This window comes from Stegostoma tigrinum, chromosome 26 (genome assembly GCF_030684315.1).
Source record: "Stegostoma tigrinum isolate sSteTig4 chromosome 26, sSteTig4.hap1, whole genome shotgun sequence".
NCBI lineage: Eukaryota > Metazoa > Chordata > Chondrichthyes > Orectolobiformes > Stegostomatidae > Stegostoma > Stegostoma tigrinum.
The window spans coordinates 2275567-2289001 of record NC_081379.1 but is presented as its reverse complement, the minus strand read 5'-3'; the positions used below and the strand labels follow the sequence as shown (position 1 = coordinate 2289001).

The 13435-nt window shown below is 49.9% G+C and overlaps 1 protein-coding gene across 1 annotated transcript in view; it reads right to left on the bottom strand.

Moving 5' to 3' along the window:
• The window catches only part of mmp17a (matrix metallopeptidase 17a), a 104666-nt gene extending 95814 nt beyond the window's left edge, over positions 1–8852 (bottom strand). The window contains exon 1 of the mRNA XM_059654888.1: positions 8440–8852. Within this exon, the coding sequence (XP_059510871.1) occupies positions 8440–8535 (96 nt within the window). The 5' untranslated portion in view covers positions 8536–8852. The remainder of the gene's footprint in view (positions 1–8439) is intronic.
• Positions 8853–13435: the final 4583 nt, after the last annotated feature.

The following is a 13435-nucleotide window of genomic DNA, read 5'->3' as shown; positions in this document are numbered from 1 at the left end:
ATGATAGCTATTCTCATGAGAGAGTGATGACAGAGGGTGGGGGTGTTAACTTGATGGTCGCCACAGCACAACCCGGGGTGGAGGGGGGGTGGTGGTGGGTGAGATTGGGAAGACAGGGCCCACCCAAGCTGGTAACCTCAGCTGGTGTGGGAAATGAACCCAGCCTGTTGCTGTCACTCTGCATTGTAAGAATGTCCATAGTATCCACGGATATTCAGGTTATGTGGATTAGCCACAGGAAATTCAGGGTACTAAGGGATAGGATAGTGGGTGGGTCTGGGTTGGAGATCCGCTTTGGAGGGTAGGCGTAGACTTGATGGGCCGAATGGCTGGCTTCCATGCTGTAGGGATTCTATGAAACTGGCCAACTGAGCTAACTAGATCCTCAGCAGTTAGGGAAAATCCGGGTAAACACAAGGGAGCAAGGAATCAAAGGTTGTGATCACAGGGTGAGATGCGAACGGGATGGGGGGAGGATTTTATACAGCACAGGCATCAGCATGGAGCTGCTGTACTGAGTGACCTGTTGTGGTGCTGTAAAATGCGCTGTGTTTCCCTTTCAAAGAATGTGCAACCCTCCCAGGAATTGAGAAGCAGCATTCTCACGAAGCAATGCTCCGATATTCTGATATATCATACTGTTCTTTCAAAGGTTCCAGCAATTCAGCATCTCAGCTTTTTCTCACAATCTCCCTCAACGATTTGGAGATCTGACTGTGAGCTTGAGTCTACAGAATTTGTACTTTCTCAGTTTGCAGAATTCTGAACATTCACCAACACCATGACCCACATGCCCCAACAGTATAGTGAGTTACAGATACAAAATATCCTGTTGGAATGAGGTTGAAGGTGGCAGAGAGGGACTGAGATCCCTCAGGGCAGGTCTCCCAGTTAATTCAACTTCATATATTGGAGGGTTGCTAGTATTGATTGATTTTCCAAATCTCTGTGAGCAGTTGTGCAAAGTTCATCCAATTACAGATCCGAGCTGACTCCCTGAGAGGAAAGAGCACTTTAGAATTCAGCATTGCAATATGAATTCAAAGCACCTCACAGACTTTAAAAAGGAGGAGTTGCACCGCACAGCTTGAGGAATGGAGCACGGTGGTTACTGATTGAGCCAAACCTATGTAGTACTAATGGACTCTGCATGCTATTAAGTATGAGATCGTTTTCAAGATGAAAGTAACATCAAACACACTTGCTGGTAAGAACAGTCATTATCGGCAGTATTAGATAAAGCATTGCATAATGCTACAATATTTGACTTCCAATTTTAGATCTCACACCAGTCACCGTCTTCTGAGCAAAATAATATCATTACTCATTGCTCCTGCAGCTTTATTCTGTTAGTGGCAGGTTTATAATTAGCTCCCTAAAGCTGCAAACATAATCTGGAGATCAAACTCATGATACCCCTTACTATACTGAAGACCATGTTGATATTTTAAAAGCATTTCAAGTAGAAATTAGTTAGGATCTTTTGTTTTCAAAGTAAATCACATATTTAGTTCAGAGGCTTGAGGTTTCCTAAACCACTGCCGAGAGCAGACAGGATAATCTACACTGCTTTCAAGTGAGGTAGCAAGCCAAGGTCCCAATTACCTCTTTACATGAATGTAAAGCATGCTGTTAACCAAATTACTGCTCAGTCACATCTTTGAAACACTATCTTCGAACAACACTATGTGTAATGTGTTGTTGCTGCTTCTCTACTATCACTAGGAGATGCAAATGAATTATAATTTTAGCAAATGAACAGATACGTGACTGAATTTTCTCAAATGTGCAGTTTACATGGGGGTCACTGAACCACAGAGATTTGTGCAACGGCTTCGAGGGTTCAAATGACCCCACCAATTTTACCCCATTCTTTACGTTGTAAAGAAATCAGAGATTAGGGAAATTTGCTGCCCGGGAGCAGAAACCTTTCAATGTCCTAATTATAAAGGGGAAAGATTCTACAAAACATTCACAAGTAAAAACTGTATGAAATTCACGATTATACGAACAAAAAGAAAAAGAGAGCACACTGAGCCTGCGATAGCATTCAATAAGATCATGGCTGATCTGATTTACCCTCAGCTCTACCTTCCTGCATATCCCCTGATAATCTCTACCCCTTGGGAATCAGAAACCTATCTACCTTTGTCTTAAAGATAGTGAAAGTTTCTGCACCCATTGTTTTTTGAGGAAGGGAATTCTAAAGGCTCGCTAGTCTCTGAGAGAAAAAAAAATTCCTTCTCTCTGTTTTAAATTGGCACTCCCTTATTTTTAACAGTGACCCCTCGTTGCAGATTCTCCCACAAGAGGAAACATCCTTTCCACATCCATCTAGTCAAGTCCCCTCAGGATCTCATACATTTCGTGTAAGCTGTCTCTGATTCTCCTAAACCCCAGAGTTTACAGGTCTGGCCTGAGTAGCCGTTCCTCATAAGGCACCTGCACATTCCAGGTATTAGCCTAGAAAACTTTCTCTGAACTGCTTCCAATGCATTAACATCCGTCTCGAAGTACAGTGATGAGTACTGCACAGAGTACTCCAGATAGGATAGCACTAGAGATGGCGCAGAGGGGATGTTGCCCAGGCTGGAGAGTTTCAGTTCTGAAGAGAGATTGGACAGACTGCAGTTGTCTTCCTTGGAGCAGAGGAGACTGAGAGGGGACACGATTGAGATGTCAAAAATATGAAGGACACAGATAGGGTAGAAAGGAAGAAACTATTACTTTTGATGGAGGGATCAACAGCTGGGGCCACAGATTTAAGGCAAGGGGCATGAGGCTTAGGGGGATTTTGAGGAAACCTTTTTCACCCAGAGGGTGGTGGGAACCTGGGACTCACTGCCTGTACTACCCTTGTCACAACGAAGAAGGATTTAGATGTGCACTTGCAATGCATGGCAGGTAAGGCTGTAGGCCAAGTGCTAGTGAATGGGATTAGAATAGTCAGATGTTTGTTTTTGACCGGCACAGACTTAGTAGGCCGAATGGCCTATTCCTGTGCAGTAGGTCTTTCTGGCTCTATGTGATCACACCAATGGCTGTGTGGCTTTACAACTTCAAACAGTTTTCGGTATTGGCTACTTAAATATGGGAGAAAATCGGTTGTAGTTTACGGTATTTTCACAAGGTGCCAAATCACCTCATAGCCAGAAAAGCACTTGGACTGTAGTCACTGGTATAAGGTAGCACAGCAAGATCACAGCAACAACAATGAGATCAGTGCCCCGACAGCAATGCTGGCTGAGGGTCTATGTTGGTTTGGGTACTACGATGTGACTCCTGAACTCTCCTTCATACTGTGGGATTTTTTAGTTTTTTGGGAAAAAAGGGGATTTTTTCACCCAGCCGGAAGGGTTCAGTTTTGGGTGAACTTCTCTGTCACACGGCAGTTCTGAAGATGTGACACTCTGTCAGCACCACATCAGGATTGCCAGCTGGTGTTAGATGCCGAAAGAGTCATCCTGACTCAGGAGCAGTAGTTACAGCCATTGAAACATTTCCTAGAAAGTTCCAGAAATATGTTGTAGACCAGGCCAAGCCATCCTCAAAATATTCAGAAGGTGGCCTTAACCCTAACTCATTCTTATTTGTAAGGTAAGTTGCAATTTGATTGGTCAAACTACTCAACGTTAAGCAAAACATACATAGTGAAAATGCAACTAAAAGGAAAAGTATGACTTAGCTGTAATCCGATTGAAATGCTTAATAAAATAATAGACACAGTAACCATTACTAATTAATTGTTCCAAAATAGCAACATCCCATAAAAAACACCTTTGGCAAAGGCAATAAAATAGGTTCAGAAATTTTCTGATGAAGGGTCTAGGCCCATTAAGTCAGCTTTCCTGCACCTCTGAAGCTGCTCAGCCTGCTGTGTTCATCCAGCTCTGCACCTTGTTGCCACTAATAGAATAGATTATTTCACATGCAATTCTAACAGTCCAGGAAAAATAAACATCAAGAGAAAACTCTGAGAGAGTGGACAGGTGTACTGCAGCTTCCAAACCTGGCTGCTAAAACTAAACCTAAAAAATTCCTGGTTCTGTGGGAGCTTAACCACACCCATTCAGGCTGCTTCTATAGTTCCAACTTTTTAAAAAAACCAAGACCTCACAAGCTGCTTCCTTTAAGAGTTCAATAACAGCTCGGTGCTCTTGCCTTTAAACCTCTCTTGAAAAACAAAGCAGGATAAAATACACCTCATAAAGCCACAGTACGGTGACAAAAATCAACACTGTGTCACGTAGGAAATGGATCAGGCGAGATTGCAACTGAAAGACCTGCCATTCCAAAACAGACCCACCTCCTGCAGCAATTGTCTAACCATTGCAGAGACGTCTGAAGGTTTTAACACAGGGTCTCAGGCAGTAAATATTCTGTCTATTTCAGGAGATAACTGTAACTTAAATAAAATCTTATGCAAATTTTGTTTTGGGTGAAGGAAGCTGCACTTCACTCTGAAAGGTTTTAAGGACAGCATTCCATAGAAATCATTGTCTGCTGGAGTTTCCCACATGCCCTGTGTCTGTCTAAGTTCCATCAGTGCGGGGGGCACATTCTGCAGATGGAACCTGTTTCTCTGACTCACAGCAGTAAGTACCAATGAGCGAGCTGTTTGGTTAGGTGTGGGGGGGGGGGGGGGCGTGCTCCACTCATCCCCAGTTTGTGGAGGGATTTGTCACAGTCCCTGCTCTGATGGATTATGAGAACACACTCCCGGGGTGTGGGGGGGGGGGGGGGGGGGGGGGTTGCAGTGGCCGTCTGCCTCTCATGCAAAGACCACCAAGTTAACCATCAGGGGGAGCTCTGAAACAACCTGAGTCTTGGAAAGACTGAAACAATTATCATACTTTTGTGCAAGTAAAATCAGATAGAGCTGCTTTAAATAAATACAGTGACAAACAGTAGTTACTTGTGATTGTTACAGATATTTCCGCAGAATTGCTGTCTCCCCTGATCAGCTGTTGTTAAAATTGGGACCACATCTATACAAACACACTGGTTATCTTTGAAGGCAGCCTCTGTCTGAAACGCTCTAAAACTGCACCAAGATCCGCGAATGAAAGTGCTTTGAGTGTGCAGCCAGCCAGCAGACTGCGTAACAAGCCAAATGTATATGCACCTAGACTGCATGCAGTGTCCCCTCCGACAGAGCGTGTACACAGCTGCCAGAGCGTGTACACGGCCAGCAGAATGTGTACACAGCCAGTGCAGTGTGCACACAGCAGGCAGAATGTGTACACAGCCAGTGCAGCGTGCACACAGCAGGCAGAATGTGTACATGGCCAGTGCAGCGTGTACACAGCAGGCAGAATGTGTACACAGCCAGTGCAGCGTGTACACAGCAGGCAGAATGTGTACACAGCCAGTGCAGCGTGCACACAGCAGGCAGAATGTGTACATGGCCAGTGCAGCGTGTACACAGCAGGCAGAATGTGTACACAGCCAGTGCAGTGTGTACACAGCAGGCAGAATGTGTACACAGCCAGTGCAGCACGTACACAGCCAGCAGAGCGTGTACACAGCCAGTGCAGCGTGCACACAGCCGGCAGAACGTGTCCACAGCCAGTGCAGCATGTGCACAGCAGGCAGAATGTGTACACAGCCAGTGCAGCGTGCACACAGCAGGCAGAATGTGTACACAGCCAGTGCAGCGTGCACACAGCAGGCAGAATGTGTACACAGCCAGTGCAGCGTGCACACAGCCGGCAGAATGTGTACACAGCCAGTGCAGCGTGCACACAGCTGGCAGAATGTGTACCACAGTGTCCTTCCCCTTTCTGACTTGGGCTGATCATCTGGAAGAGGTGCACCCTCTCTCTCCAAATGGATGTGCGCATTCAGGACTTCAGCTGTAGCTTCAAAATAGTTCAAAAATTTTTCAGTTTAAAAGAAACCTTGGCAGTCCAAATGATAACCAGAGAGTTGCCAATTTACTGCAGCCCTGGGACTGAGAGGTATGCAGTCAGGGCACACTCTAGACTGTCAGATCAGATACTGCAAATCACATCATCCCATGTGCCCAGGGCACAGTGTGGCCAGTGACGGGCATCACCACAAATCCTACAGCTGGGCACAGATTGTGGGGGTAGGGGCAAAGGGGTGTGGGATGGGCAGAGGGGTCTGAGAGGGGCATAGGGGTCTGAGATGGGCAGAGGGGTCTGAGATGGGCAAAGGGGTGTGGGATGGGCAGAGGGGTCTGAGAGGGGCATAGGGGTCTGAGATGGGCAGAGGGGTCTGAGAGGGGCAAAGGGGTGTGGGATGGGCAGAGGGGTCTGAGAGGGGCATAGGGGTCTGAGATGGGCAGAGGGGTCTGAGAGGGGCAGAGGGGTCTGAGAGGGGCAGAGGGGTCTGAGAGGGGCATAGGGGTCTGAGAGGGGCAGAGGGGTCTGAGAGGGGCAGAGGGGTCTGAGATGGGTAGAGGGGTCTGAGAGGGGCAGAGGGGTCTGAGAGGGGCAGAGGGGTGTGGGATGGGCAGAGGGGTCTGAGAGGGGCATAGGGGTCTGAGATGGGCAGAGGGGTCTGAGAGGGGCAGAGGGGTCTGAGAGGGGCAGAGGGGTCTGAGATGGGTAGAGGGGTCTGAGAGGGGCAGAGGGGTCTGAGAGGGGCAGAGGGGTCTGAGATGGGCAGAGGGGTCTGAGAGGGGCATAGGGGTCTGAGAGGGGCAGAGGGGTCTGAGAGGGGCAGAGGGGTCTGAGAGGGGCAGAGGGGTCTGAGAGGAGCAGAGGGGTCTGAGATGGGTAGAGGGGTCTGAGAGGGGCAGAGGGGTCTGAGAGGGGCAGAGGGGTCTGAGAGGGGCAGAGGGGTCTGAGATGGGTAGAGGGGTCTGAGAGGGGCAGAGGGGTCTGAGAGGGGCAGAGGGGTCTGAGATGGGCAGAGGGGTCTGAGAGGGGCATAGGGGTCTGAGAGGGGCAGAGGGGTCTGAGAGGGGCAGAGGGGTCTGAGATGGGCAGAGGGGTCTGAGAGGGGCAGAGGGGTCTGAGAGGGGCAGAGGGGTCTGAGAGGGGCAGAGGGGTCTGAGATGGGTAGAGGGGTCTGAGAGGGGCAGAGGGGTGTGGGATGAGCAGAGGGGTCTGAGAGGGGCATAGGGGTCTGAGATGGGCAGAGGGGTCTGAGAGGGGCAGAGGGGTCTGAGAGGGGCAGAGGGGTCTGAGATGGGTAGAGGGGTCTGAGAGGGGCAGAGGGGTCTGAGAAGGGCAGAGGGGTCTGAGATGGGCAGAGGGGTCTGAGAGGGGCATAGGGGTCTGAGAGGGTTAGAGGGGTCTGAGATGGGCAGAGGGGTCTGAGAGGGGCAGAGGGGTCTGAGAGGAGCAGAGGGGTCTGAGATGGGTAGAGGGGTCTGAGAGGGGCAGAGGGGTCTGAGATGGGCAGAGGGGTCTGAGAGGGGCAGAGGGGTCTGAGAGGGGCATAGGGGTCTGAGATGGGCAGAGGGGTCTGAGAGGGGCAGAGGGGTCTGAGATGGGTAGAGGGGTCTGAGAGGGGCAGAGGGGTCTGAGATGGGCAGAGGGGTCTGAGAGGGGCAGAGGGGTCTGAGATGAGCAGAGGGGTCTGAGAGGGGCATAGGGGTCTGAGATGGGCAGAGGGGTCTGAGAGGGGCAGAGGGGTCTGAGATGGGCAGAGGGGTCTGAGAGGGGCAGAGGGGTCTGAGAGGGGCAGAGGGGTCTGAGATGGGTAGAGGGGTCTGAGAGGGGCAGAGGGGTCTGAGAGGGGCAGAGGGGTCTGAGATGGGTAGAGGGGTCTGAGAGGGGCAGAGGGGTCTGAGATGGGCAGAGGGGTCTGAGAGGGGCAGAGGGGTCTGAGATGGGCAGAGGGGTCTGAGAGGGGCAGACGGGTCTGAGAGAGGCAGAGGGGTCTGAGAGGGGCAAGCAGGAGTGATAGGGACAGGCAGGAGTGAGCAGCACAGGTGGGATAGAGAGAGACAGGCGATGGGGGTGAGAGGGGTAGGCGGGGGCTGAGAGGGGCAGGCGGGGGTGAGAGGGGCAGAGAAGAGTGAGACAGGTGGTGAAAGGGGTAGCAGGGTGATAGAAGACGGGGGGCTGAGAGAGGGCACGCTGGGAGGGACCAGCTGCTGCAGGTTAATCCCGGTGCTCTGTCTGCAGTAACCCAAACAGGTCCCTGCCCGAGAGAGTGAGAAAGTCGCCGGCGTCAAACCCAGCCAGATCCCAACAAACATCAAATCTCTAGCAGCAAAGCTGACCATTCTCCATTGAGTTTGTGTCTCTGCTTTGTTGTACAAAACATCTCTCTCCAGGCACTAACTCCAGCCCCCGTTCAGTATCTCAAATCGCACATTTTTAAAGAATTAATTCCCAGCCCGAAAATTGAACCTGACCGGTTCGAGCCGGGCATAATCCCACAATCCAAGCACTGAGATGTCTTTTGGCTGTTGTTACTGCTTTTTGTTTAGCTGTTTTATACAGGGAAAGCCATACTCACAATGCCCAGGGCTATCTCCTCACTGGGGACTGGTGCTAACTGTGCTCCAGGGTAGGGGATTAGCAGTAGCAGGACTGACAGTACCGACTCTAACATGGTTCACCCCCCGCTGCAGATCCAACAGGTCTCTCGGTGAGAAAGCCTCCTCTCTCTTCCTGAGATCCTCAGCGTTTGCTCATCTCTTCCAGACGCTGGATAAAGAATCCTGCTTCCAGTCTCCAGGCTCTTCACCAACTCCACTGCATCTCATCTCCACCACCGCCCCCCAGCCTCTGGTGTGAAATTCACCCCGAACCCCAATGAGATAAACAGCCAGCGCAGAAATAAATAAACTTCTGTTTCTATTCTGCTTCCATCTGATTTGTAACAGAGCGAGGCAGTAGCTCCCTGCTCTCTCTCACAGTCCCACTCACTCATTGCATCCGCGCAACAAATAAATCGAAGCAACAAACACGGGCTGCATTCGACTGGAGCCAGTCCCGGGTACAGCAGTGAACTCGGCGGCTGAACAGCCGCTGCAGCCTCGCCCGAGTGCAAATCCTCCTCCAGGTCAGTGTCTCAGCTTCCTCCTGAATCTGGCACCTTCCTCTCTTAAAGGGGAAGCTGCAAATTGAAAGAGAATTCTCTCGCCCTCACCGTCCCTGCACTCCCCCCTCCCCGCCCCATGCCCTAGGGTCAGGGGCAGTTGTCACGTTTCAATGCGTTATTCCTCATTCACCACCCCCACCCCCACCCCCACAAACTCGTTAACATAAGGGAGGAGCAAAGCCAGAAGTTGCTGGAAAAGCTCAGCAGGTCTGGCAACATCTGTGAAGGAGAAAACAAACCGGAGTTAACTAACTGATTTTTTTCTCCTTCACAGATGCTGCCAGACCTGCTGAGCTTTTCCAGCAACTTCTAGTTTTTGTTCCTGATTTACAGCATCTGCCGTTCTTTTCACACAAGGTAGGTATCATTTGTTCAGGCAGCCTTTCCCCTTTGGGTTGGGGCAACTGTGGGCTGTAGACAGAAATGCCCCCTTTTGGTTGTAACCTCAGAAACTTGCATTTGCATAGCGACTCCCACCAGCCCAGGCACATCCCCAAGTGCCGAGTCGCACCAAAGGCAGCGCTCAATTTGCGGAAGGCAGGATCCCACAAACAGCTGGGCAATAGTGGTCAGATCATTGCATCCCCATTGATATTCCGTGCGTAAGAATACCACCCCCTGCAAGCTCCCCTCCGATCCCCTCCCCATCCTGACTTGGAAATATATCCCCGTTCCTTCACTGTCGCTGGGTCAAAATCCTGGAATTCCCTCCCTAAGGGCATTGTGGGTCTATCTGCAGCGGGTCAAGAAGGCAGCCCATCATCACCTAATCCAGGGCAACTAGAGAGGGGCAATAAATGCCAGCCCAGCCAGCAATGCCCATGTCCCATGAGTGAATAGAAAATGTTTTCTGTGTTGGTAAATACTCGCTCAAGATGATCTCTGTTCTCCTCCAAAACCTTGGCTGTGGAATCTTTCATGACCACCAGAAGGCAGATGGGATTCACCCCCTCCCCCCGCTCCGCCCACCAGACAGTATGAAAGTCACAGCCAAAAGATGTTACCCCTGACTGTGTGGCACTCCCTCAGTGAGCTGCCAATTGCACCCTGGAATTTTAGGTTCAAGTCTCTGAAGTGGGACCTGAACACTCAACCCACTGACTCAGCATCGAGAATAGTAGCTGCATTGCAAAGACGAATTGCATTTCTATAGCACTCTTATGGTACTATAATGTTTGCAGAAGCACAACTGGACTTATTTAAAGGGCTATTATTTAAGGAAGGCAAAAGATTTTAATTGATTTTAAGGATGATCTTAAATCAAGAGAGAGAGATAGAGTTAGTGAAGGAATTCTGGATGCGTAGAGTCATAGAGTCAGACAGCGCAAAACAGACCCCTCGGTCCAACCAGTCCATGCTGAACATAATCCCAAACTAAACTAATCACACCTGCCTGCTCCTGGCCCACATCCCTCCAAACCTTTCCCATTCGTATTTCCATTCAAATGTCTTTTAAACACTGTATTTGTACTCACATCCACCACTTCCCCAGGAAATTCATTCCACAAGCGAACCATCCTGCGTGAAAAATTTGCCCCTCATTTTTAAATCTCTTTCCTCTTACCTCAAAAGTATGCCCCCTAGTCTTGAAATCCCCCATTTTAGAGAAAAGATAACTAACATCATCTCCAGAGATATTAGGAACAGCAGATGCTGGAGAATCTGAGATAACAAAGTGTAGAGCTGGATGAACACAGCAGGCCAAGCAGCATCAGAGGAGCAGGAAAGCTGACATTTCGGACCTAGGCCCTTCTTTAGAAATGGGGGAGGGGACGGGGGTTCTGAAATAAATAGGGAGAGAGGGGGAGGTGGATAGAAGATGGACAGAGAAAAAGATAGGTGGAGAGGAGACAGACAGGTCAAAGAGGTGGGGATGGAGCCAGTAAAGGTGAGTGTAGGTGGGGAGGTAGGGAGGGGATAGGTCAGCCCAGGGAGGACGGACAGGTCAAGGGGGTGGGATGAGATTAGTAGGTAGGAAATGGGGGTGGGGCTTGAGGTGGGAGAAGTGGATAGGTGAGAGGAAGGACAGGTTAGGGAGGCGGGGATGAGCTGGGCTGGTTTTGGGATGTGGTAGGGGAAGGGGAGATTTTGAAGCTTGTGAAGTTGACATTGATACCATTGGGCTGCAGGGTTCCCAAGCGGAATATGAGTTGCTGTTCCTGCAACCTTCGGGTGGCATCATTGTGGCGCTGCAGGAGGCCCAGGATGGACATGAGAAATGGGAGGGGGAGTTAAAATGGTTTGCAACTGGGAGGTGCAGTTGTTTATTTCAAACCGAGCGGAGGTGTTCTGCAAAGCGGTCCCACCCACCTTCCTGCAAAACTGCCAATCCCTATTCCCAATTCCTTCGCCTCCGCTGCATCTGCCCCCAGGATGAGGCAGTCCACTCCCGTACATCTCAGGTGTCCTCATTTCTCAAGGACTGCAACATCCCCCCCGCAGTGGTCAAGAATGCCCTCTACCGTGTCTCCAATGCATCATCCTCCGACACTTACGCCATCTACAATCCGACCCCACCACCAAAGACATTTTTCCCTCCCCACCCTTATCTGCTTTCCGGAGAGACCACTCTCTCTGTGACTCACTTGTCCGCTCTTTACTCCCCTCCAGCCCCACGACACCCGGCACCTTCCCCTGCAACCGCAGGAAGTGCTACACTTGTCCCCACACCTCCTCCCTCACCCCCATCCCAGGCCCCAAGATGACTTTCCACATTAAGCGGAGGCTCACCTGCACATCAGCCAATGTGGTATATTGTATCTGCTGTTCACTTTGTGGCCTCCTCTACATTGGGGAAACCAAACAGAAGCTTGGGGACCGCTTTGCAGAACACCTCCGCTTGGTCCGCAATAAACAACTGCACCTCCCAGTCGGGAACCATTTTAACTTCCCCTCCCATTCCTCAGACGACATGTCCATCATGGGCCTCCTGCAGTGCCACAATGATGCTACCCGAAGGTTGCAGGAACAGCAACTCATATTCCGCTTGGGAACCCTGCAGCCCAATGGTATCAATGTCGACTTCACAAGCTTCAAAATCTCCCCTCCTCCCACTGCATCCCAAAACCAGCCCAGCTCGTCCCCACCTCCCTAACCTGTCCTTCCTCCCACCTGTCCTCTCCTCCCACTTCAAGCCCCATCCCCATCTCCTACCTACCAACCTCATCCCGCCTCCTTGACCTGTCCGTCTTCCCTGGGCTGACCTATTCCCTTCCCTACCTGCCCACCTACGCTCACCTTTACTGCCTCCATCCCTACCTCATTAACTTGTCTGTCTTCTTTCCACCTATACTCTCCTCTATCCATCTTCGATCCAACTCCCCCTCTCTCCCTATCTATTTCAGAACCCTCTCCCCATCTCCCTTTTCTGATGAAGGGTCTAGACCCGAAAAGTCTGCCTTTGTGCTCTTATGCTGATGGCCTGTTGTGCTCAAACAGTTCTACACCTTGTTATCTAACATTATCTCAATCTATCTCTCTCATTATTTTCTAAACTTCTATTAGGTTATCTCTTAGCCTCCTACACTCCAGTGAAAATACTCCCAGCATATCCAGCCTTTCCTTATAACTCAAACATTCCATACACAGCAACATCCTAGGCAATCTCTTCTGAACCGTCTCCAGCTCATTAATATCTTTCCTGTAACTGGGCGACTGAAATGGGACACAGTATTCTAGAAGAGGCCTCATCAATGTTCTATACAACCTCAACAAGATGTCCCAACTCCTATACTCAAAGGTCTGAGCAATGAAGGCAAGCGCGCCAAACGCCTTTTTAACCCCCCTGTCTGTATGTGACACAAACTTCAAAGAATTGTATATCTGCACCCCAGGTCCCTCTGTTGTTCAACACAACCCAAGGCCCTACCATTAATCATATAAGCACTTCTCCCCCTGAAGACAATGATGAAGAGTGAACTATGGAGTCAAGAGATCACATTGTAGACCTGACAGATTTGTAGAGCTGGAGGAGGTGGCAGAGATAGGGAGGGTGAAGCAAATATCCTGATATTTACCTCTTGAACTGTCTTTGTGTCAATGTTGGACCGTGGGACACTTCCTGACCCAAGTAAAGGCTGGAGGATGGGTATTGGTACAGATTGGTTGGGTCAGAAGGCCTGCTTCTGTAAATGCAATGTGATTTAAAGATCCTCATTTTGAATCCTCCCAAATCCAAATGTCTCCATGCTTTGCCATTTCAATAATGCTGACTGAATCAAATACTTTCCATCCATGCATTCCTCTACATCGCCAACTTATTACATTTATATCTTTGTAATTAAAACAGATAAATGTAAGGAAGATTCATTTCTCTCTTTGGAACATATTAAATCTGAGAGAGCCCTGGGCAATTCTGCAACCCCAAGCAAGCTCAGTCAATGACTGACTTTGACACTGAGATGGATAG